General features: G+C 63.4%; 2 protein-coding genes across 4 annotated transcripts in view; one reads left to right on the top strand and one right to left on the bottom strand.

Annotated features, from left to right (window-relative positions):
- Positions 1 to 7,183: 7,183 nt before the first annotated feature.
- On the top strand, positions 7,184 to 11,534 carry HIC1 (HIC ZBTB transcriptional repressor 1). Its single transcript, XM_065694831.1, has 2 exons — positions 7,184 to 7,515; positions 8,298 to 11,534. The coding sequence occupies exons 1-2, from the start codon at positions 7,464 to 7,466 to the stop codon at positions 10,241 to 10,243; spliced, it is 1,998 nt and encodes a 665-aa protein (XP_065550903.1). The 5' UTR covers positions 7,184 to 7,463; the 3' UTR covers positions 10,244 to 11,534.
- Positions 11,535 to 12,121: 587 nt separating this feature from the next.
- SMG6 (SMG6 nonsense mediated mRNA decay factor) overlaps positions 12,122 to 25,117 on the bottom strand; it is a 107,427-nt gene continuing 94,431 nt past the window's right edge. For all 3 annotated transcript variants that reach the window (XM_065694829.1, XM_065694827.1, XM_065694828.1), the window contains exons 16-19: positions 19,027 to 19,180; positions 15,691 to 15,902; positions 15,333 to 15,414; positions 12,122 to 13,731 (exon numbers count right to left, since the gene is read on the bottom strand). In XM_065694829.1, the coding sequence (XP_065550901.1) occupies positions 13,601 to 13,731; positions 15,333 to 15,414; positions 15,691 to 15,902; positions 19,027 to 19,180 (579 nt within the window). In that variant the 3' untranslated portion in view covers positions 12,122 to 13,600. The remainder of the gene's footprint in view (positions 13,732 to 15,332; positions 15,415 to 15,690; positions 15,903 to 19,026; positions 19,181 to 25,117) is intronic.

Genomic DNA, 25,117 nt, shown 5'->3' with positions numbered 1-25,117 from the left:
CCGTGGGGTGTCTGCGGGGGGGGAAAGAGAGAGCGGGGTCAGGCGGGCACCGGGACACCCCCCCCGTCCTCAACCCTTTCCTCTGCCTTTCCCCCCCCACCAACGCGGCTGCGGGGAGCGCTCCCCGACGGCTCAGCACCACGGACAGCTCATCCCCCCCCCCCTTCACGGCGCTGCGGCGGGGCCGGGGCCGGTGCCGGCGGTGGGTCATGCTTCAGTAGCCATGACTGTAGACTGTTACTGTCCTGTCCCTACGCAGCAGTAAGCAGTCTAGAGCCAAGGTGCCGACGCGCTGACTCGGGCTCTCCTCGACGGGGGTCTCCGCGCTCTTCCGACGGCCCCCCCCCCCAACTCCGGGGATGAAGGCGATCGACCCCCGGGGCTGCGGGGCTGGCAGCACCCGCTGGGGGTGGGATGCGGGGGACCCCGAGGGGTTTGCGGGATGCTGGACACGGCGGGATAGGGCTGGGGGGGGGGGGGGGGGGGGGTTTGTCCCGTCTGGGATGGACCGGACACGCTCGGGGCGGGGGGAAGCAGGCGCCGGAGCCACCGGAGCGGGACACACGCACACGCGGATGCGGTTCCCCGTCCCGTGTCCCCCCCCCCCAACCCCGCTCCGTGGGGCAAGCTGCGGGCGGTCGGGCCCCCCCGGGGCAGCTCCGCCCCCCCGGCCCCGCCGCCCCCCGGCCCGCACGTGGGGCTGCGCCAGGCGGTACCGAGCCTCCTGCGCCCGCCGCAGAGCCCCCCCCCCCCCCCATCCCGTTCTCTCTGGTCCCCCCCGGTTCTCCCGCTCCGCCTCCCTCCTTCCCCCCCCCCTCATCCCCGGGGCGGGCAGGTGCAGCTCCCGGTGCCCCTTCCCTCTCCCGCACCGGGCTCCGTCCCTGCTTACCTGCGGGCCAGCCCTGCCGGTCTCTTACCTCCTGCGGGCCCCGGTGCTTGCCGGGGCCGGCCCCGGTTCCCCCGCTGCTGGTCCCGGCGGGGGGGAACGGCGCCGGTGGCGGTGCTGCGCTGTCCGCAGCGCGCGGGGCTTTTATAGGATCGGGCTCGTAGTAACGGGGATCTCGGCTCATTCATAGAAAAGCATCAACCTACACAATGACGTGAGCGCTACGTCAGCGAGGAAATTTAGGGAACGGGAAGACGCTACTATTTATATCGGCGCGGGGGGAGGACGAGCGGCCCGGAGCCGGGCAGGGGGCCGGGAGGCACCGGGACCACCGAGAGTCACCCCCCCCCCCCCCCCCCGCCTTCTCCATCTCCCACTCCGGATCCATTCGGTCCCCCCGGTCCCCGGCTCCTCGAGGTGCTCAGCATCCAGCATCCCACATCCCTGTTCCACCTGCCCCAGGCTCGGGGCCGTGCACCCATCGGGGCACAAGCAGAGGGTCCCGTCACACCGAGGGCTGCGTTGTGCGGCAGCCCCTGCTCCAGACCCTCAGGGGTCCAACCGGGCACCCAAAAGAGACCAGAGCACCCATTGCTCCCTGACCACCCCACTGTGCTGGAGCGTGGCCCCATCCCGGCCTTGTGAGGCGACTGTGGGGCTGGTGACATGGGGTTGCTGGAGACCCCCATAATGGGAAGGGGTTGCACAAGTCCTCAGGGGTCCTCACGCTCAGGTACTAGCAAGGGGGTGCCCCCGTGTACACCCCATCCATGGCAATGTCCTGGTGAGCACCTCCAGCCTGCCCCTGGGAAGAATCCCCATCCCTCCAGTGCCACCAGCACCCATGGGTGCCAGCCCAGTGTCCTGCAGGAGGATGGAACAGCACAAAGTAATGTGTGTGTGTGTGGGGGGGATGAGTTTAGAGGATTGAGGGAGGGTACCCCATTGCTGCACCGTTCTGCCTTGTCCCCCTCTGATCCTTACAGTGGGGTCTAACCAGGGGCTGGGACCCCCAAATCCATCGTTGTCCCAGCGCCAGATGGGTTGTGGGTTCTTGGCTGAGTGAATTCTGCCCTCCCCATCACCCCAAGTACCAGCCCCCTTCAAATAGGGGGTATCCAGGGGGACATGGGGGCATCCTTTCCCCCCCCCCCCTCCTTATGCATCCATCCACACACCCCCTCCCCAATTCCTGCTGGAGCCGTCTGACCTCACTCTGCTCTGGAGAAGCATCATAGCGGTCTCCACAGCAACAGCGGCGTTGTCATTGACAGCAGCATCCGCGCCCGCCAGCATCCGCCGCTGCGCAAGGCCGCACGCTGCTATGGGGACCCAGGCCACGACCACCCCCCCCCCCCCGTTTCCCTTACATACACCCCCAAATACCTATAGAGCGACCCAAGGAATGACCCCCCCCAAAAAAAAACCCCATCAGCATCCTTTATCCTCCATCAACTTAGTGTGCTTTCCCCCTTAGAACCCCCCCAAAGCTCCTTAACCCCCCCACGAAGGGGATGTTAGGGGGGTGTCCCCCTTTGCCCCCCCCATCGTATGCCCATCGGGGTTCTCCGTTTGGGAGAGGGGATGGAAGGGATGGGGTGTGCGCTGCCGCAGCGCTCCCCGCCGCAACCGTGACTCAGCCCCGGGATTAGTCAGCAACTGGGGCCGGCCCACCCGCAACCGGCTGCGTAGCTCCGCTGTTGTGTCGTCCCCCCCACGTCCGAAGCCGCTTTATTCCCCCCCCATCTCGCCCCGGTACCCCCGACGCGCACCGAGGTGCGCGTCGGGGGTACCGGGGCGAGATGGAGGGGGAATAAAGCGGCCCCTTCGGGGGGTGATGGAGAAAGCCGGGGTGGGGGGGGTACACGACGACGACATCCCGGAGAGCGGCCCGTTGCTGCCATCTCGTGGGCTTTCCACTCGTGACTGGATAATGAAGGGAGTCCCATTCCCTTGGGAATATCGGCTGGATGCGTGTTCTTGTTTGGGTGAGCATCACCGGCAAAAGGAAGCAGCAGCGCATTTGAGCATCACTTGGAAGGGAGCTCATCGTCCCGTCAAGCATCACGCCATAGAGATAAGATACTCGCCTGCCTGTCGGCTTGCAGGGAAGGGGTCCTATCACCCCATCAGGTATTATCCCACAAGGAATGGGTCCTATCACTCCATCAGACAGCACCCCACAAGAAAAAGGGGTCTCATAGCCCCATTAAACATCACCTGGCAGGGGTGGGTGTCCCTGTTTGACTCAGCATCACCCTAGAAGGAAGGGGTCCCATCACCCCATCAGGTATCACCCTTAAGGAAGGGGTCCCACTGCCCCATGAAGTGTCATCCCATAGAGAAAAGGTCTCAACACCTCTCCCCCCTCCAAATATCACCCCACTGGCAGTGTCCCTCACTCAATTTGAGTATTGCCCCACAGTAGAAGTCAATTGACCCACAGGGAAGGGGTCTCATCACCCTATCAGACAGCACCCCACAGGGAAGGGGTCCCATTGCTCCATGAAACATCACCTCACAGGGATGGGTGCCCTTGTTTGCCTGCCCACAGGGTCCCATTGCCTCATGAAGCATTATCCCTCAGAGAAGGGGGTCTCATCACCTCTCTTACCCCCTCCCCAAGTATCACCCCACTGGAAGTGTTTCTCACCCAATCTGAGCATCATTCCACAAGGAAGGGATCTCACTGCCCCATGATCAACCACTCCTAAGGAAGAGGTCCCATCATCCCACCGAGCATCACCCTGCAGCAATGGGATCCTCACCTGCCTGTGTGTCACCCAGCAGGGAAGGGGTCCCATCGCCCCGTCAGGTACCGCCCCATGAGGGAGGGGGTTCCATTGCCCCCTCCAGCTGACAGAGACCTCGTTAAGTGCAACAAGGGGAAGTTCAAAGCCGTAGGGATCAGGATATCCCAGAGGCCACAGCAAAGACCCCGGAGGTTCTGGTGACCGTGAGCCAGCAACGTGCCCTTGGGGTAAAGGAAGCGAACGGTGCCCTGGGCTGCGTCAGGAGGGCGAGGATGAGGATGAGGATCCCTCCCTTCTGCTCAGTGCTGGGGAGGCCACTCCTGCGCTCCGCGGTACAAGAGGTGTGGACGGACTGGAGAGAGCCCAGTGGAGGAGCACAATGAAGATCAAAGGACTGGAGCATCTCCTATGGATGAGCTGGGGCTGCTCAGGGCACTGGGTCCCCTTATGTACATCCTGGAGGGAGGGTGCAGGGGGATGGAGCCAGGCTCAGCTCAGTGGTGCCCAGTGCCAGGATGAGTGGCAATGGGCACAGATTGACCCATGGAGCTCCTCACTGACCAGCACCGAGCATCTTTCCCTATGAGGGGAGCGCTGGCACAGGCCGTCCAGGGCGTTGCTGAAGTCACCATCCTCAGGGATGGCCAAAAGGCATGTGGGCAAGGTCCCTGTGGGGTAGGTACCTTTGTCCGACCGAGCATTTCCCCCCTCCCCGGGATGCCCATTGGGCTCCCATTGCCCCACCAAGCACCACTCCACAGGAGCACGGCCCCCATTCACCTGAGCATCACCCCAAAAGAAGGGGTCCCCTTGCCCACCCAATGGCATCCACTGCAGCCTGGATGGTGGGGGGCTGTTCCATGCCAAGAGGGGGCTCTACCCTTCCCCTTGCAGGGATCCTCTCCTTTGGAGGCACCCCAGCAGTGTCCTGTGTCTCAATCCAGCTTTAAGCAGGCAGGGCCCAGTGTGAGCATCCCATGAGCAGGGTGGGCATCACCCACCCACCCGCAGCTCAGCGCTGTCGCGAGTTGCACGGCCTCAGCCCAGCAGCGCGGGCAGAGGGGCCGCAGGGGCCGCGGTGCTGGGGTCGGGGGGCTTGCATCGCCCAGCTCCATCGGGAGAATGAAGTGCGAGGAGCCAGCGGGGGCTGAGGCTGCCGGCGGTGCCGGATGCGGCCCGGCTGGCCAACGCGCCGTAATGGAAGACATGTGTGTGGGCTTTGGGGAGAGGCTGCGCTGGGAAACAGGGCCCTGCAGAGACCGGGGGGCTGTATCCTGTCCAAGAGCCCCGGTCCCACATGAAGCCAGGCGTGCGAACGCGATCCAAACCACAGCTGGATTTGAACCGAATCTCCCAGCATCTGGGCTAATTTGCTGCAACTTTGATTGATCGTGGGGAGGGGGCACGGGCGGGAGACGCTCCAGCTCAGACCTCCCAACAGAGCCAATGACTTAACCAGAGCTGGCTCCAATCTGCTCAGCACATTGAGGCGAAAATGCCCCCTTTCCCCCCCCCCCCCCTGCGCCTTCCCGTTCCCTGCCTGCAGCCCCGCAGCCCGGCCATTCCCACCCCTCGGGGCTGAGCGTGAGGCACAGGTCATAGAATCAAGGAATCCCGGCATGGAATGGGACCTCCGAGCTCCTCCAGCTCCAATCCCTGCCGCAGGGACACCTTCACCGGACCAGGTTGCTCCAAGCCCCATCCAACCTCATCCATGGGGACCCCCCAGCAGCTTTTGGGCTTTGGGCTTGGGATCCTCCCACATGGGATATCAGTCGCTCCACCCCGCCTCCACCTGCCCCAATGCCCTGCGGGCACCCATCCACCCCTGCTCTGCTGGGAGAGGCCGGGAATGGGGGAATCGCTGCCAAAACGGGTGGAAAAGGTGAAGGTTTTTCCATCCCCCCCCCCCCCACCTTGGTGGCTGCCCCAAGGGCTCGGCGTCACTCAGCAGGTAGCTGGGGCAGGGGGGGTCCCGGCCGGCCCGGGGGGAGCAGCTGTCTGGGAGCCGCTCGCTGCAGTGATTTATGCAGCTCAGCCCCATAAATTACCGGGACGGAGCCCGCGGGAGCCATCGCTCACAGCGACGTCCAGAGCTCGCTGCCAGAACCTGAAACACTTCCAGCCCTTAATTGAAGGGGGGGGGACACACAGGGAAAACGATGATGGGAGGGGAGGAAATTGGTGCCCGGGGAGCTGGGGTTAAACCGTGGCTCTGTACCGAGGGTCGCCCACGTCCCGCTCCCAGGATCCCGATGCTTCCTGTGGGCATGAGCCAAAGACGGGGAGCAGGGAGGGGGATTTCTGCGCGGTGCCCACGGGCACTGTGAGCCTGTGCTGGCCCGCAGGGTGGTGACCCACAGTGAGCTGGGTCCAACGGGAACGTGAGGATGGGTTCCACACGAGGGATGCTGAGCAGGGATGCGGCCACCACCACGGCCATGCCAGCGCCCGTCCTCTCCTCCATTCAGGGCTGGCCAAATCCTGTCCCAGGGGCTGGGGTCGCACTCATTGAAGGACCAGGGTAATGGGATGAAACCCCACAGCACCCGGGCTGCCCTGCTCAGGCCGGGGGGGTGCCAGCGGGGACCCCCCCCCCCCCCATAGTGAGCAGCCGGCCCGGAGGTGCCCTCCTCGCCGCTTTGCTGTTGTGCAAGAGGCTGCGGCCGTGAGAAAGGAGAAGTGAAAGCGCGAAGCAGCGAGACGCGGCTCCCCCCGCGCCACGGGGGGGGGGACCCGAGGCTGAACCCCCCCCGGGCCCAGCAGCCTCCTAAGGGATGGAAACGTGGTGCCCCCCCCCCTTCTCCTCCTCCTCCCCATCCCAAACCACCGCAAGCCCCCGGCCCACCCTGAGCCTCCGCCGCACATCTGGGCGCCAGCGCTGAGCATCCCCCCCCCCCCGCTTTGTGCCTTCCCCCACCAGCAGCAAATTAGGGCCGGCTGCTCCCCCCCACCCTAAAATCCCCTTTCCCACATCGCTTGCACCCATTGGGGTCCCCCCTCAGCACCCAACTCCGCACCCAATGGGTGCTACCCCCCCACCACGGGTCAGCGCCAAGCCCCGTGCAGCGAACGCAGCAGCCGGCCCCTCGCAAGGACCCTTCCCCAGCGCCCGTCCCGTCGGGGCCCACCGCGCACCTGCGCAGGGAGGAGCCGCCGCCGGTAACGGGCCGCGGTGGAGCGCACCGGAGCCGCTAGATGGCGCCCTGCGAGCGGTACCGACGGGGCGGGATGGATGTGGGGGGGGGGGGGACACGGACACAAGAGCGTTTACCCGGAGCCACCGAGTGGGGCCGGGAGCCCCCGGGGAGCCCCGACGGGGCCGGAGCTCGGTGGCTGCGGGCAAAGGCCGATGTGCAGGGGATGGAGACCCCCGAGGGGGCGGCGGGGTCGGGGCGTGAAGAGACCGGGATTTGGAGGGGGGGGGGGGAAACGGGTTCGGAGAAGGAGGAGGAGACCGGGATGGGGAGGGAGGGGAGGGAGGGAGGGAGGGAAGGGGGGGCCCGGCTTGTCGGTGCCCCGCCCGGGGATGGGAGGAGGAAAACCTCCCGCCGTCCCTTTAACAGCCAGCGGCGCTGCTCGGAGTTCAGGCCGGGGTCAGGGGGAGTTCGCAGCCCGGGTTTCACCTCCGAGCTGGCGGCGTCGGGAACCCCGAGGAACCGCGGCTGCTTCTTCCACCGCCTCCTCCTCTTCCTCCTCCTCCTCCTCCTCCTCCCGTTCCGCAGGACCGGCCGGGAGCGCGGGGTATGGAGGAACAGCAGCAGCAGAAGAGGAGGAGGGTGGAGGGGAGCAGCAACCGGCGGCGGCCCCCCCGGGGCTGAGCCATGAGAGTTCACCGAGACCTCGGCTGGTTGGCGGAGGCCACCGGGCGCCCAGGTAAAGGGGAAAGGGGCGGGGGGGGGGGGGGCACCGCTAAAGACAGGGACAGGAACCCCCCAAAACGCGGCTCCGCGGGCGCTTGGCTTTGCCCACCTGGGCGAGGGGGGGGACGGGACCCGGCACCGGAGCGGAGGCGGGGAGGGGAGGTCCCGAGGTGAGCGGGGGGGGGGGGGGTGGGTGGAGGGGAGAGGAAACGGGGGCGGGGGGCTCCGGTGGGGGGGGCAGCACCGGCCGCCTCCCGGCACCGGGGCGCATAAGAGGCGGGAGGCGCGGCGGGGAGGAACGCGGGGCAGCGGCGCTGCGCAGGTAACGGCGGGCGGCGGCCCCGGGGGGGCGGGCGGAGGGGCAGGGGTCGGGGTCGGGGTCTGGGGCGGGGGGGGGGGGGGGCAGCGGCGCGGTCCGCAGGTGGTCGCGGGGGTGCCGGGCGCTGGCGGGGCCGGGGCGCGGCGCTGGCGGCGGCCGCGGGTGATGTCACTTTCTCCAAAAGCCTCCGGGGGTTCTCGCCCCCCTCCCGTTCCCCCCGTCCCCCCCCCCCCCGGCCCGTTCCGAATCGAGCCCCCATATAAGCGGTGGCACCGGCCGAGCGGCCGCGCAGAGCGGCCCGGGCGCAGCAGCGTGCGGGGCTGAGCCCCCGACCCTCCCCTTCCAGCTCCCCACGCATGGGTTGAGCTCCCCGACGTGAGGGTCAAACCCACCCCTCTCCACCCGCCCCCCCCCCCCCCCCCCCCCACCAAGTCCAGGTCCGTGCCGGCGCTGACGGACGGGGCGGTGTGTTGCAGGGCGGCGGGTGAGGAGCGGGATGCTGGACGCCATGGAGGTGCCGAGCCACTCGCGGCAGCTGCTGCTGCAGCTGAACACGCAGCGCACCAAAGGCTTCCTGTGCGACGTGATCATCGTGGTGCAGAACGCGCTCTTCCGCGCACACAAGAACATCCTGGCGGCCAGCAGCGCCTACCTCAAGTCGCTGGTGGTGCACGACAACCTGCTCAACCTGGACCACGAGATGGTGAGCCCCGGCATCTTCCGCCTCATCCTCGACTTCATCTACACCGGCCGTCTGGCTGAGTGCGAGCCGGGCGGCGAGCAGAGCCTGGGCGCCGTGCTGGCCGCCGCCAGCTACCTCCAGATCCCCGGCTTGGTGGCCCTGTGCAAGAAGAAGCTGAAGCGCAGCGGCAAGTATTGCCACTTACGCGGGGGTTACGCGCCCTACAAGCTGGGCCGGGGGCTGCGTGCCGCCACGCCGGTCATCCAGGCCTGCTACTCGGGCACGCCGCGGCCCGTGGACCTGCCGCCCGTGGAGCCGTCGGCGCCGCTCAACACGCAGTGCGGGGAGCTGTACGCCTCGGCCGCCCAGGGCACCCCGCTGCACCCCCATGGGCTGTGCCCGCCCGAGCGCCACTGCTCCCCGCCGTGCGGCCTCGACCTCTCCAAGAAGAGCCCCACCGGCCCCTCCGCCCAGCTCCTGCCAACCGACCGCCTGCTGCCCGCGGAGCCCCGCGAGCCCTCGCTGCCCCCCCGGCACGACAGCCCCCCCGTCAGCGCCGGCCTCCTGGGCGGCCACGCCGCTGCCTACAAGGACTCCCCGCCGGGGGGGGAACCCGGGGGGCACCCGCACGCGCCGGACCCGTTCCGCGGCACGCCGCCCTGCGCCGAGCCCCCGCTGCCGCGCGCCGACGGGCGCGAGCTGATGTACCGCTGGATGAAGCACGAGCCCCTCGGCCCCTACTTGGACGAAGGCGAGGCGGAGAAGGAGCTGGAGCGGGAGGAAAAGGCCGAGTCGCCGCCCGCGGCCCCGCAGCCTCGTTACCCCAGCGTGGAGAGCAACGACCTGGAGCCTGACAACAGCACGAGCGAGGAGACGGGCAGCAGCGAGGGCCCCTCGCCCGGGGACGCGCTGGACCGCTACTGCAACCACCTGGGCTACGAGCCGGAGAGCCTGGGCGACAACCTGTACGTCTGCATCCCCTGCGGCAAGGGCTTCCCCAGCTCCGAGCAGCTCAACGCGCACGTGGAGGCCCACAACGAAGAGGAGCTGTACCACAAGGCAGCGGCCGAGCAGGCCGTGCCCTTCCTGGACAAGGGCGGCCCGGGTCTGGGTGACATCCTGCGTCCCTACCGCTGCTCGTCCTGCGACAAGTCCTACAAGGACCCCGCCACGCTGCGGCAGCACGAGAAGACGCACTGGCTGACGCGCCCCTACCCCTGCACCATCTGCGGCAAGAAGTTCACGCAGCGCGGCACCATGACCCGCCACATGCGCAGCCACCTCGGCCTCAAGCCCTTCGCCTGCGACGCCTGCGGGATGCGCTTCACCCGGCAGTACCGGCTGACCGAGCACATGCGCATCCACTCGGGAGAGAAGCCCTACGAGTGCCAGGTGTGCGGCGGGAAGTTCGCGCAGCAGCGCAACCTCATCAGCCACATGAAGATGCACGCGGCCGGCCCCGACGGCAAAGCCAAGCTGGACTTCCCCGACAGCGTCTACGCCATGGCCCGCCTCACCGCCGACCAGCTGGGGCTCAAGCAGGAGAAGGCGGCCGAGCTCCTCTCCCACACCTCGCACTTCCTCAGCGACCCCAAGGCCATGGAGAGCCTCTACCCCTTGGCCAAGTTCACGGCGGAGCACCTGGGGCTGAGCCAGGACAAAGCAGCCGAGGTGCTGGTGCAGGCTCCGCACCTCCACGCCGAGGCTGCCCGGACCATAGAGCGGTACTCGCCGCCCTAGCGCCGGCGCGGCCGGGGGGCGAGGAGGCCTCTGGGGTCCCCTCGCTGCCCCGCGTGGAGATGGGGACGGGAGGCGATGGGTGCTCGTCTCCCCCCCGCCCCGCTCCCACTGCCCGCCCCGGCGCTGCCCACGGCCCCCGGAGAACTGGCTCCAAGCGGAGGGTCCCAAGGGAGCCGCGTCCCGCCCCGGGAGAAGCCGGGAATTCAGGGGCTGACCTCGTGGTGCGGCTCCCCCCTTGGCACCGCTGCGAGCGGAGCAGGAGCTGCGAGGCTGCATCCCGAGGCTGCGGAGGACATGAGCCCGCTCCTTACCTCAGGGCCACCCCGGGCGAAGGGGGACGCTGGTGGTGGCTGCCCCCGTCAGCCCGGCTCTGCCGCAGCGGGACCCGGACTGTGCCCGTGAGTACTGATCCATCGCTGCCGGCAGCCTTCCCGATGGCAACGGTGAGCGTGGGGCTGGGTTGTGCCTTCCAAACCACCCCCCCCCCCCCCCCATGGCCATGCTGGGAGCGCGGGGTCAGATGGACAGAGGGGGACGGTGCTGGGGGTGCACGGGGGGGGGACGGTGGCCGAGGCTGGGGGGTGGCCGGGGTACCCTCACCAGAGCAAGCACTGAGCTCCCGGCCCCATCCCAGCCTGATCCCAGTCCGTTCCCCCCCCCCGCCGGTGTTTTCGGGAGCTGGGGCAGGGCCTGTCACAGACTGAGCCCCTGGGCACTGCCCCAGCCATCAGGGATGCTCGGGGCGGGGGGGGACCCAGCAGCTTCACCCTCGCCTCGAATCCTCTCTTTTATCGTTATTATTTGCCAAAGATGCCCGTCCCCAGCGTGGCCGGGCTGGGGCGGGGGGGGGCACGACAAAGACAAAGCGGTCTGGTTTGTCAGCTATGGGGCTGGGGATGGCGTGGGGCTGCAGTGACCTGGGACCCCCCAGTCCCACCTCCTGCTCGGTGCGGGCAAAGCCCCCCCAGCCCGGCCCGGGCCCTGACCCCTCTGCCTGGGGCTAATGTGAAGCTTCTCCCCTCCTCTCCTTTGCACACGAGGCCCCCGTTAGGGGGCCGGGGGGGGGCTGTCCCCGAGGCCTCGCAGCCACTGTGCCTTAGCCTGAGCTGGCCGCTCCTGCCCAGGGTCCCCTCCTGTCCCCTCCTTGGGGTCCCCAGGGCTGGCAGCACCCGAAGCACAGCTGGCAGCCGCCGGCCCCCTCTGTATCACGTCCGGTTTGTACATGGGCTCCTTGCCCCTCTTTTTTTAATATAGTCGAAACCAAATGAGCAATAAAGTGACATTAAACGTGCGTGGCCTCATCCTTCTCCGGTGGGGGGGGGGGGGGGGGCCCTGCTCGGTGCTGAGAGGTGCTAATGGGAGAGGCCCGGCTGTGCTGGGTGGGTGCGGAGATGCCCAGAGGGGAGGTGAGGGGCTTTGCTGTGTATATGGTTTGCCTTGGTTGAGGGGAGCAGCAGATGAAGGTGGGATAGGGCCGTGGTTATCCCTGGAAGCACAAAGGTGTCCTCCCAGTGCCATCCCTGCCCCAACTCCAACGGCACCTCGCCTGCTGATGGCAAAGGAGAGGCTGCGGGGTACAGAGAAATGTTTAATACTAAAAACTGGTTACAACCATCTCACCAAACCAACCCGAACGCTGCTCCGGACACGGTGGCCCCAGGCTGTTGTGCCAGCTCATCGGTGGTACCCAGGCCTCATGGCCCATGGCTGAGCCTGTGGTCGGTGTCCCTGCAGGGTACCCCGGGAAGGGCTGTGCAAAGCAGCCCTGGGGCAGCTCTGATAGGAAACATACATTTAAACCCAGCCAGCGTGGAGGAGAAGGCAGAGTCTGTGATGTGCTGCTTACAACCGGTGCTGGGCATGGCGCTGGGGTGTGCGTGCCATGGGCATGGTTCTGTGCACGCCACAGTTCATGGGCACCCCGAAGTCTCTGTCGGCCAGGCTCTGCCCTGCAGCACAGACCCTTCCTCATGGGCAGCGAGGCTGGGGTGAAGAGCAGCGCAGGTTAATGAGCACAACCCCGGCTGGCCCCGTCGCGGCCGAGGCTCCGGGCTCCGGCAGGGATAACGCTGCACTTCCTGATGCGGACACCGGGACCGAGCCACCCACACAGGGAAGGAAAACGCTGGGCTCCATCCTGCTGCTTCCTCCGCCACCTCTGACACCGCATCCCACGGCCGTGGCACCCCAAAGGGTCACTCCCACCCTCCGCTTGTGGGACTGGGGCTTGACAGAGCTCCAGCGGCTCCGGTGCGCGGGTTAATGCTCCCTCGGAGCTTCTGTATCTGGCGTGTAACTGGGCTGGAGATGGGGCATTTACTGAGGGGACAACGTGGTGGGGCTCAGCAGCACCCCAATGCTGTAATTTAACCCAGTGATAAGGCCCTTCCCAGCTCCATGAATGGTGAAGGGGCAACTCAAGAGGGGACCCTCCCAGCCATGGATGTCTCCAGCAGAAGCGGGGTCATGCACATGAAAAGGAGCAAGTGGCAATAAAAGGATGCATGGGACCTGCGGGACAGCTGGTTCTGGGGTCCCTGGAGAATTCTGTTAGCCTCAAGCCGACTCTTGGGTCAAAAACATGTCTAAAGGGATGGGACTAAGGGGTCTGGGGAGGAGGGAAGGGGCTGGGGTGGGCAGGGGAGCAGGACAGAAAGCAGCTATGGGGGGACCGGGGGTGTTCAAAGCCTCCCCCCAGCAAAGCAGGCAGGGCAATCCACCCGAAAACTAAGCTATAGCGAAAGAAATGCAACTCAACAGCAAACCCTGCAGCAGGGAGAGGACAAACACCTCCACAAACAGCACCCCATGCGTGGGGCGGGCGCAGGGTGGGGAAGGGGCTGCCTGGGCCACGCAGGCAGGGGCAGGAGGGAACCTGCCCTTGATGTCCACGGCCTCTCCATGGGGCACAAGCTACACTAAGCAATCCCAAAGTCCGCGCTGGCGTGTCCCTGGTCTGTGCCCTACGCAGCCTACCAACCCGAAGAGCCACCGACTCGGGACTCGAGCTCTCTGCAACCAAGCAAACTAAGCAGAAGGCTGGTGCTCCGGGGCTCACCCAAAGCCTCCCTCGCCAGCGGGGCTCACCAGCTCCACTCTAGCACTGCCCAAAGGCCGGTGGGACCCTGAACGTCCCAAAGCCTCCACGTGAACCATCCACAGCAATGACCTTCCCGGCTGGTCTGCCCTTGGTGCGGGGGGGAACCCCCTTCTCAGCTTGGCCATTGTGGGCTGGGTTGAAGACGTGGCGTGCATTGTTCATGGTGGGCTGGCAGGCGGCGGTGCCGCGGCTGAAGCCGGTCTCCCACCGTTCACAGGCTGCGTGCGTGACTTGCTTGGGGGCTGCTCGGCCCCTTTTCAGCCCTCCTGAGCCCACTTGAGGAAGGTGGGAATGTCCCGCACCGGCACGTTGCGGGTCAACGCTTTGACTCGTAGGTTCCGGTCGTCCGTCAGCAAAACCACTTCCCTGAGCAAATGGATGGGATCATCTGCAAGGAGAGAAAGACCAGTGGGAAGCTTGGAACCATCCCACACCGTGCTGTGCCTCCCAACCTCCTTGTGTGCTGCGCCCTGGGCACGGCAGGGCCACCCGGCACCCCGGCGGCGCTCCCAGCTCCCTGCTCCTTGCCAGTGCGGCTTGGAGACAGCACTGCATCCCAACGCTGCCTCCTCCCCGCTCGCAGCGCTGGCTGGGGGATGATTTGTGATCGCTGGGGCTGGGAAGGCCGTCGAGCAGCACCAAGGGCTCCGTGCTGCCCGCATGGCGCGGTGCACCCGGCAGGGAACAGGAGGTCCCTCTGCCTGAGCCAGGCCAGGAAGACGTCCCGCGACCCTGGCTCCAGCAGGAAGCTGGTGCTATTATTCTGGTGATCTCGTTATAAGATCTAAAACCACCCCTTCTCTTTTTTTGTGTGTGTGAAGCGTTTTTGGAGTGGCCACTGACACCGAGGCGGTCCTGGCTGGGGCTCAGCCAGCCACGGAGAGCCGAAGCCTGAGAAAGAACCGAAGGGATCTTGCCCCCAGATGGATGAGCTGCCCCGCACGCAACGTGCCGGGCTGGGATGTGGGAGCCACGCTTACGTGTGTGCGAAGCAGGGGAAGCATATGGGGTATGTGTAAGCAGCTGGGTCCTGTGACCAGAGTACTGTTCCTATGAGCACAGGAAACACAGTGCCTCCGAGCCAGGACGGGAATGGAAAAAACAGAGTTTATGGGAGCCCAACATGGGCCCAGATTGGCTGCACAGGGAGCGGCAGGACGAGGGGAAGGGGAGCGTGGCCAGGAACGCGGGCTACGGTCACGGTGTTGGGGCTGAGCATGGCAGGGCGAGCACCTTGGCTGGCCCATGGCATGAGGAAGAGGAGCAGGGGCTCAGAGCAAGGCCAGGCCTGGGGCTGAGGGCTCCTGGAAGAGGGATGGGGTGGTTTTACGCGGACACTTTAAGAACTGTGTAACAATAAACATCCTCTGCTCCGCGCTGGTGACGCGCCTCCTTGTTACAAACCAGAGGCTGTCAGCTTGTCAGGCCCCATTCCCCATAATCCACATGATTTCAAAATTCAGCATCATTTGCACATAAACATTTGGTGACGGTTTCTCTGTGGATCTGACAAGTTAAGCTGCTAAGAATTCGCACTGACAAATGCGGGTTGATTTCTTGGGCAGCTGCTGATGCGATTCCCATTCCCACTGCTCTGGCAACAGCCTGGGGGACGGCTGATCCCTGCACACGTGGCTGATGCCAATCTGGCACTGGGAGGCAAAAGGGACCTGGACAGGAGGCACCATGGTTCAGGGGGAGAAGGCTCTTGCTGGCCCTTCATCGCTGCTGCCAGCACCATGGAATAGCTCTGTGGACATTTACAGGGGGCTGCTCACAGGCTGGGGCATCCCCAACGCACAAGTGAGGTGCACATTTGGTAATGCAGTGGGAGGGCCACAGCCTGGGGCTGATGGGAGGTGGGAGGTGGCACCTTGGTGTTGAAAGAGGCAAAATGTGGGAGAGATCATCAGCTCCAAAGTGAAAGGAAGGAGGAGAGTCTGTGGAATGCAGCAGAGAAGGGACAAAGAGGATGTGAGGGTGTCCTACCTTTGTTGGAGGGCATGAAATCCTTGGCCTTGTCATTGCAATAGTGGAGGCAGCAGGACAGAATCAGGTCGTCATTGTTCCCCTGGAAGAAAAGGGCAACGTTACCCTGGCAGGATGAAAACCTGCATCACCATCACCACAGCTTCCGCACAGGCTCAGGACACCCTGCTAGGGCTGCTCTGAGCCAAAGCACACACAGCCCACAGGAGCCTGCTCAACTGCCTGCAGAGGTAGGGACAGAGCCACCCCCTGCCCAGAGCTCATGGACCCCAGAACCCCCGGTTTCCCCACAAGGAGATGACAGCAAAGAGCCTCTAGCCCTCAGCAGCACTGCCTCAATGTACGGGATGCTCCTTACCTGCTGGCCAGTGGTGTCTTCACTGCGGAAGGAGATGGACTCCAGCTCGTTGCCTCGGCTGGTCAGAGCCCTCAGGCAGTTGTCCCGGCTCTCAAATCTCTCCTCCAGGAACTCGATGGACTTCCTGGCTCTCTCCTGCACTTGGCGGGCATAGCCTGCAGCCCGGTGCTCCATCTCCGGGCCCTTTGCCAGGCCATCCAGCTCGTTTATCACTTCAAACAGGAAGAGGAGGTACAGTTACTATGGGACAAGGTGCTCCCATGACCTGCTGCTGGAGCACGCAAGTTGCCAAGGCCTCAGGGCCGGGGCACTGGGAGCTGGCTCAGGAAATCTGGGTTCAGCTGCTGCAGTGTCCCTGTGCTCCTGGACTTGGCTGCGGGTCTGGAAAAGCTTTGCTGCCTTCCACCTCCATGGGTCACCTGGCTGAGCCTCGAGGGCACGGGCACCTCACCCCTGCAGTGGGGAGGAACACTCCCTATGGACACCTCACTCTGCTCTGTGAGACACTGGGAGCATCACTGTGCCCCCTACCCCACGCTCCTGCAGCACAAGCAACAGCACATCCCTGTGTGCTCCAGGGTGTTGGAAAACCACTGCTTCCTGCAGCCTGCTCCTGCTCTGCATTGCACTGCTGGGCTCTGCACCTCCCAGCTCCCTGTGCTTACTTTCAGACACACAAAGCTGCTGCAGGAGTGCATGAGGGAACGGTCACACGTGGGCTCCAGCAGCTCCCACCCTGGCACTGCTTCCCACACAAGTCCTGGCCCCATGTTCCCACCTGTAGCTGCCCTCTCAGGAGCACTCTTTAACACCTCACCCATCTGCGTTTTGTGCATCTGTCCTCACAGATGCTGCCTGAAGCAAACCTAAGACTGGGATCAGGCAGATTCCCAGCCTGTTTACCTGGAGCCCACTGGGAGCCTCCTGTCCTTCTGCCAAGCCGCTCCAGCCCCCTGAGCCCAGCAGAAGCCCGAGGGACCCCTGCGTTGCTCCACGAGGGACCCGCTCTTTGGCACCGGGGCTGCTGGAAAAGCCCCTTGATCCCAAGGGGAGCAAGATGCCCCCGAGGCGGGTAGGAGGGTGCATCCAGATGCGCTCAGGAGCATCCCTGGCTGGGAGGGTGCACGCGCGAGGGCTGGTGCGCACGTGTGCGCGAGGCAGGCTCTGCGCGCACAGTGTGTGTTTTAGCCATGGCTTCATTTCTGAAGATTGTTTCCGAGCCTGGAGCCAAGTCCTGAGTTCAAGTGGGAACTATGCATTCCTTGGGGGTTCGGGGAAGAGAGCTCGGGGTCTGAGGCCTCTCCCCAGTGCTGTGAATCACTGCCCGGGGAGCCTGCGTGATCGCTCTGTTCCATGGTGAGGCTGGCACTCACTGTCTGGGTATTCAAATTAAAGCTGCATGGAGCTGCCTTTGCTCTTTGCTGGCCAAAGACTCTTCTTGCTACCGACCTGATGCTGCCATTTCCACACAATGCACGCCTGGGCCCGGGGTGGGGGGAGCCGTGCAAGAACGGAACATCAAACAGGAAAAGCTGGTATTCCCTCCCGAAATCCGCCTTCCTGCTTCCAAGCTAAACAGGCTTCAAAGGGGAGGCTTGTTTGTGCTTCTGCACCAGGCCTGGCTTCTCCATGGCGGGGTCAGCCTCGAGGAGCACAGAGCAGGTTAAAGAGCAAGAGAAACAAACCCAACGAGAAGCTGCGTGCTTAACCCCTTGCTGCATCCCAGGGAAGAGGAGGGAGGAGTGTCCCGTGTGGATCTCTGGTCCAGCGATGGGGCATGGCACCAAGGCCTCTGCTCTCAGCACCCATGGGCCCCTGGCTTACCCCTGGGGATGGGTTCTTCCTGCCTGCACCCAGGTCTCACCATTGATGGCTTTCCTGGAGGACAAGGGGGAATGTGACCAACCACCAGCATGGGCAAGGAGTCACTGGTTTCAGGGTGCTTCAGCAGTGGGAGATGAGTTACTCCGTGCCCGCTATGATGGGCTGTGCAGGGAGGCAGCAGGACAGGAGAACACTGGAGGTGCTCGGTCTGCTGCTCCTCCTGCCCATGGCAGGCCAGGATCCTTTCGATCCTTTTGCAGGTTGAGGGCAGCAGCATCTCGGACAAGGACAGGACCAGGGTTTTCAGCTCTCCTGTAACTGGCTGGGGTTTGGATGGGGAAGCCTCAAGACAACCACAGGAAGACACTGAGAGGCAGAGCCATGGCTCAGGGCAAGTCCCAGCTCTCTCAGGTGTTAACACACTCTGCAGCCCTCAAGGCTGCCCAGGCTCTGCTGGTGCTATTGCCTTCCTTGCCTTCCACACAAAGCCCTGGCACTGCAGTGCCAAGCCATGGAGCTACTTGGCAGCTCCCGTGCTGAGCTGGGCAGGCGGCCAGCCCTGCTCCCCGCATCCAGAGGTCTTGTCCTCAGCCCCAGGAATCCCTCCTGAGCCAGGCTCTTCACTCCATAGGGAAGGGCAGCAGCTGGACATTGGCTCTGGGGCAGGCAGAGCTGTCTGCTGGACACCAGGCCTCGAGAAGGAAGCCCCATCATGGCTTGGAGGGCAGGCACCCCTGTGTGCTGCAGGCCAGATCAGCACTACCCGGATGCTGGAGATGCCCGTGGGGTAGAGCTGATCCCCAGCCTCCTGGGGCTGCAACGGGGATGGGGCAGCCTGTGGGCTATGTGAGGCTCATCCCTGCTCCTGTCCTGCTGCCCTCTGGGATCAGTTGAATGCCAGGTTGGAAGCCGGGACACGCCGAGTGCCGGAGTGACAGTGGCCGGAGGAACGGTACCTCCAGCCCGGATCAAACAATCCCAGCAAAGGCATCCAACCAAATCCTGCCGCCACCCCGGGAGACCACCCAGCAGCAGGGCTGTTATCTGCCAGGGTGAATGTTTACCAATAACGGGAACCAGCTTGTGTTTTACTGCGAGCTTTATAAGGATAAAAAGAAGGGCCGGGCTTGAGCAGCTCGGAGACGCTGGGACCCAGGCTGGCCGTTTGCTCAGGCTGCCTAAGCCCCAGCTCAGCTGGGATAAGCTATCTGCTCTGATTGTTTAACAATTCCTCTTCCTCGCTCCCTCCAGAATTCCCTCCAAATCCCATTTAACACCTGCCCGCCTCTCCCAACCCCTGGCACCCCCAAAGGCACCAGGAGGAGAGGAGTTTGTTGAGTGCTGCGGGCAGCAAGGGAGAAGGGAAACATGGTCCGAACGCTGGCCACAGCTGGGATGAGATGGGGACAGAGGCCAGCCCCATGGCAGGAGCCAACAGGCTCCAGACCACACAGGCGCTATGGGCATGGAGAGGGGAGGGGAAGCCCCCACCATAGCACTGGCTCTACTCACCGATGAGGGGCACCACCAGGATGAACTTCCTGCAGTCCAGCAGCGTTATCAGGCTGCTGAGGTGGTCGATGAACCCGTTGGTGTCTGGCACCAAGAAGACAGGTCTTATCTCCAGCTCCATCTGCCTCATTTGACTCTGGTCTTTCAGCACAGCCTGGAGGAGAAGGACACACGATGAGTAAGGAGGACGTCAGCCCTATGACCTTTGGACTCTGAAAGCAGATGAGCCTGGTGGCACGCACACCTCCTGCAGCAAGGGCATTGTGTGATGGAGAGTGGCTGGAGGCTGCATCCATGCCCCCTGCACACCTCAAACACCAGCTTTTGCAGAGTTACAGCACATGTGAACGGGATGGCAAAAGCCTCCAAGAGAGCACAGAAAAAACTGGCTAGGTGGAGAACTGGGACCAGCCTTGAAAAGTGGAGGTGTTTTGGGAATTGTCCCATTTGTGGGCTGGCAGTTGCCAGGATCATCTGCACCAATGCCAAGAGACCAACCCTGATAGAAAACAGCAGGGAGAAAGCGGGGCTGGAGGGTGAGGGTTCTGGGGCTCTGCATGGAAACAGCTCAAGGCAACAACAGCCAAAACAAACCAGTTTGGGACACACAAGTGCTGCCAAAGGCATCCCAACAAGGGGACCCTGAGCAGGCAGCCAGAGGGGAGGTCTGTGGGGTGGGGATGCTTGGCTGAGTGTCTCACTCTCTGTCCCACCAGCTCCTGCATGTGCTTTGCCTTTTCCTACTCTCTCCAGCTGGGAAGCCAGGTGGGTTCCAGCTCTGGAAACTCACAGTCCTGTCCTTGGCTGAGAGCAGAGGTGCTCACACTCACATGGGGAGGGTCTGCTGGGTCTAACTAACAACCCCCCCGGGGTTGCACCTGGATCTCTGGTCAATGCCAGCTGCCAAAATGGGACCCAAGAGCTCACATCTTGCTTTTGACGCTATCGAAGGACTTGGGCTCTTTAGTAAGTCACAGGCTTAAAAAACTCAGGATGCTATTCTAGTGCTTCCTCTGCTTAAAAATAGCTTCCCTGGACTCACTGTTTGTTGCCTCTAATAGGAACCGGTCACCCACGGAGCACAGCAGCACTGCTGTGGATCACATCCACCATGCAAACCCTTGTGAGACTGGGCTTGCACCCACTCTTGTCCCCTGGGGACAGGAGGTGACTGCAGACCCTGTTGTGCCCAATGTTATGGGGCACAGGGTGAGGATGTGCAGCCTCCCATCCTCACGCCAAAGCCTCGGAGGCACCCTGGAATGACGAGCTGCACAGGCCAGCAGTGGCCATGGAAAGAAGTGGTTTTTAATCCAAGCGTTGTCATCTGGCTTTAAATCAAGGCAGCTTGATGCTGCCACCTCCCCCAAGTGCCTCCAGGCAAGGCAGCAACCGTAACCTCACCACGTGCCTCACACCCTCCTCCTGGCAGCACCAGTTTTGAGGCTGCAGCTCCCACCGAGCCCAAAGGGCGATGGGCAGAGCAGGGAGCGTGCCAGGTCCTGTCTGCTGCACATCAGTACCAGGATACCCCTGCCCTACGGCACAGGGGCAGTTGTGATGGCACCAGTGCCACCATTTAGATGCTGCCATGGCCAGCCATGTGGGGGATGCCATCCCTGCCTGCACTCTGCCTTCACCCAGGGGTGTTAGCATGGGAAATGTCAAGCCTGGCACCTTCACCATGAGGAGAGCGGTAGGTAGGGTCTGTCCCCAGGGTTTTGGGGATGCAGAGGAGACATTTGTCCCCACTGAGCTCCATCAGAAGGGCTCTATCACCCAATGCAGAGACCCAGATAGAAGCTGAGAAGCAGCTAAAGAGCTCAATGGCCTCAAAATTGCAGGAAGGGGAGGAGAAGGGTTGAAACCACCCCAAACTCCAATGGGCAACACCAACCCTGCAAGAGCAAGAGCCGGTGGCAGACCCAAACCTCCGCTCCAGCACATCTTCCTGACCCCAATAGCTCACCCTGGCCGGTGCAGACAGCCTCAGGAGCACGGCCCTCGCGGGCAGCACACCAACCCCTCCGACACGGGGTGCAGGGGCAGAAATCTCCTCGTGTGTGGCACTGGCTTTTCGCAGGCCGTACCCGGCCGGTTCCTGGCAGGCGCTCGCGACGCCTGTGCCGGCCGTCACGTCCCATTCCGCTCGCCGGGCCGCCCGGTGAGAGAAGGACACAGGATGCGCCGGGAGTGAAAGAGCGAGGTCGGCGGGGAGCGTGCCAAGTCCCCGCTCGCACAGCTCCGGGCCGCTCGGGGAGCCAGAGGGAAATTCGCCTCTGCCGAGTTCAGAGGCCGGCGCTGAGATTTATTTTTGTTTGTGTGAGTAAAAGGCTGCAGAAGCCTCCGGCCAAGGGGTTTGGGGGAGAGAGGAGTGGCCTCTGATTCATGCGGACGCTGCCTGGCCCCACGCCAGGCATGAAAGGGAGCCCATGTGCGGGGAAGTGCTGCCTTAACCCTTCTGCTGGGGCCGTGGGGACTGGACCCCGTGGGGAGGAAGGGGAGGGATGGGGATGTTGAGGGTTTGGTTTCTGCGCTGTGATCGCTGCCATAAATGAGCCCCATTTCCCATCCTGGCCCTGCTGTGCCTCAGTTTCCCCGATGTGAGGGCAGGGAGATGGTGCCCTGTAGGGAGGTGGGGTTTGGAGAACGCCCTGAGGAGAGCGGTGTGGTTAAAACAGCAGCGGTTTCAGCCTCACCCTGACCCAAGTGCTCTAGGACAGGCAGAATTTAGCCTTGTCTCACTGGGGTTAAGCACACTGCATGGCTCAGCGGCAGAGCCACAGTGCTGGGCTGGCAATGATCTCTGAGGCCGGGGGCTCCCTGCTTCCCTAAGGATGCTCCCTGTGTCCCACCTCCTGTCAGAGCTGCTCCCACCGCAGCCCCCTGCCCATCGCGCTGCTCTGGCCATGGGGGCTTCTCCCAGGAGCCGGGCCGGAGCTGCGGTGGCTCCCCCAGCTGCCCCAGCTGGTGGCAGCACTGAGATCACACACTCTGCACGGTCCCAAATTCCCAGCTCATCCATCAGCTGGAATCACCTGGGGGATTCCCAGGAAACGATGCTTGGCTAAAGGCTTCCCGTGTGGACAGGGGACCCGTCTCCCCATAAGCCAGGCCACTAAGAGGTACTTTCTAAAGTGCCAATGGGGGAGACCTGAGGGTCTCCACCACAAGCGCGGAATAGGAGGGGGCTCCATATGGAGCTTCGCACACAGATTCCTGATCTCCCGTGCCCGCGGTGCCGCGCTCACGGAGAGGCCTGGTGCTAAGCCTGGACCAGACGAACACTCCACCGCCTTTGGGATGGGTCATACGGGGTCACACCACTCTGCCAGCACGGATGGGCCGTCACCATCCTGCCAGCATCAATCCCCCTCCCTCTCCGACCCACGGGGGGAAAAACCCGGCGCCTCTGCCCCTTCCCAACCCCGCGTGCTCTCTCCGCAGGGATCGGAGGCGGATTTTCCAGTGCCGAGAACAATGCCTTTCTAGTCCCTGCTCCGGGGCTTCCTCCTCCCAAGGCTTCTTCTCCCACCGTCTTCCTCAGGAGTGAACGTGCCCCGTGGCTGGTAGCTCCCCGGGGCCGCCGCCGTGGTGGAGCCGCGCTGGGTGGGTGTCCGCCTTCCGCAGGCTCCCGGGCAGGTGCGTGCCGGCGCGTGTGCATTGTCCCTGCTCGCCCAGGAGAGCGTGAATGGGACACGGTTATATTTAGCTGCTGAACTCACACCGCCAGCACCACCACACAAAAGGAGAAGCTGCATCTTAAAAGGGGGCGGCCGTGGGCTCGGAAGGGACAGGAGTGTGGCTATTTTGGGGAAGACATGTCATAATTGGCCCGTCCCGGGTTTAAGCTGCTTCTGTAATGCTGAGTAAAACAATAGCAGCATCCAGAGGAAGAGCCTGTTATGTTTCAGGTGGGATGTTTTCAACCGGGCAGGAAACCCGACCGCTCCCAACGCGCGGCGGCGGCACAAAGGACGCTGAACAGCATGGACCAAGGGCTTGGCCAAGCAGCGGGGAGCACGCTGCAGGGCCTGGTGCTGGCTGGGGACAGCCCTGAAGCTGTTACTGCTGCCTCCTCATGTCCACCTGCCTGCACGGGCTCTCGTCCCTCTAAATACCTGACAGCACCCAGCGATGTGCCTGGTCTTTCACTGCATCACTGCTGTCACCAGGCTGTGACATGGGGCTGGCAGGTGGCTCTGTTTCAGTCTGGCAAGTGGTGAGGGCAAGGGTAGGCTGGCAATGAAGACAGGAAGCAGCAGCCAGCCCACAACCCAGGGCCAGGCAGCAAAGGGCAGCCCAGGGACACAAGGGGCTACCACCTAACCCTGCTCTGACCTATCTGCCACCCCTCAGAGTGATGGTTTTGGGGTCCGAGCTTATGTAGCAGAATGGAGCTGAGCTCTCCTGTTCTCTCTACATCTGGTGCTGGCCGAGGGACACCCCTTTTTGCCATTTCCCTGTCTGGACCTGCACCCCCCCAGAAGCTTGAGCCACAGCCCTGTGCCAAGGCAGGGACTGAAGGAGCACAGTGAGGATCAAATCCCCCTCCCCGAGGTGTAAATGTGATGCCAGCATGTTGGGAGCTGCAATGAGGACCTGCAGGGCAGGTAAGCAGCAGCAATGAACTTGGGACAAGCATCAGGTGGATGATGCCCATCAGCAGCAGAGCTGGGCTGCAAGAGGTGGGGAGCACAGGCAAGGCAGGGATAGCGCTGGGGAGGAGACAATGAATTTAGCTGTGAGAAGCACAACCCTGAGTCCCAGGTGAGGCCATGACACCGCAGTGCCCTTGGGCACAGACAGAAAACGGATGGCCAAGAGATGAAAGCTTTGCCTTGGCTCCCTGCACACAGCATCCAAGGCTCTATGGGAGGCAGCCACGGCACCTGGGCTCTCTGGACCTGAGCCCACCAACCACGCAGGCACAGCCAGGCTGCTGCGGGTGGAGAGCTGAGGCTCTCAGCCCTGCTGAGACAGGAGCTGCGTCTGCTGGGCTTGGATGAATACATGGAGCTGCGGCTTGTCCCTAGCGTAGTGAAAGGGGGACTCAGAGAGCAGCTGATGTGTGAACTCCATAGGGGAGCAGCGAATGAGAGGAACAGGCTCTAACAGGGAAGGCAGGGCCCAGGAAACACAGAATCTCTTTGGAAGATCAGAAAGGTCAAGGAACATGGGCTAAGAGGGGGAAAGTGGAGGGGGTGGATGCTGTGCTGGCCTCCCCAGGCAGCACTTTCCACCCGAGCTCAGCCGTGTGGTCAGTACCACGGCAGGGAGAGGACAGGGGCAAGCACACATGTTCTGCTGCAGGCTGTTCCCAGCAACGCGCTGGATGACTTTACTGCAGCCCCAAGGACTTCTCCTTCCTCCACCCCGCTCCTTCAGACTCCAAGTGCACCTCAGCCCTCAGCTGTGCAGCCCCTGAAGCTGCCCACACCCTCGTTTTGACCTCTCTCTGCCTGCAAGCATCGGTCCCAGCACGGCTTGGGGAGGAAGGGAGGAGCACGCCAAGGGGGGGAGAAAGCCCCTGACAGCATCAAGCAGCCCCCACTCTCCCTGCAGAATGGGCAGCGGTCATCCCGGGGGGCCCTGCTGCAGCTGGGCTGGTGGCCGGGGCCGGGATCTGCTGCATGCTGCCCTCCCTTCAACATGTGCAGTTCCTGTTTGCTGTGTCTGTACAAGGCAGTGGGAAGTGGGGAATTTACTTACACCTCCCGCTTAACAACCCTGGGAGGCTGGAAGGCTTCAAGCCGCTTTAATTTACAGCCCATCTCTCCAATCTCTCACTCAGTTCGCTGCTGCTTTTCTTCCTCCTTATATTAATGGGAACCAAGGTACCTGCCAACAATAATGGACTTGCTGGTGGGGGTGGCCCCTCCCTTCGCCTCGATCGGAATTGCTCAAAATTCAAATGAAAAAAAAAAAAAAAAAAAAAAGAAGAAGAAGAAAAAAGGGTGAAATCTGAAAGGTTTGGGGTGGGTTTGGAAAAGTGAAGCGCAGTGGTTCTGGGCCCGGCGCCAGTAGCCCGAGGGTACACATGTGCACGCTCTCCCAGTAGGGCCTTCAGCAGCCCTGTTTTACAACCACC

The sequence above is a fragment of the Lathamus discolor genome, chromosome 14 (genome assembly GCF_037157495.1).
Source record: "Lathamus discolor isolate bLatDis1 chromosome 14, bLatDis1.hap1, whole genome shotgun sequence".
NCBI lineage: Eukaryota > Metazoa > Chordata > Aves > Psittaciformes > Psittacidae > Lathamus > Lathamus discolor.
Note: the sequence above shows the minus strand (reverse complement) of the source record. Positions and strands in the feature narration are given on the sequence as shown.

Coding starts and splice junctions, on each gene's coding strand:
- HIC1 (XM_065694831.1), top strand. CDS start 7,464: ATGAGAGTTCACCGAGACCTCGGCTGGTTGGCGGAGGCCACCGGGCGC. Junction 7,516..8,297: donor GGAGGCCACCGGGCGCCCAG/GTAAAGGGGAAA, acceptor GGTGTGTTGCAG/GGCGGCGGGTGAGGAGCGGG.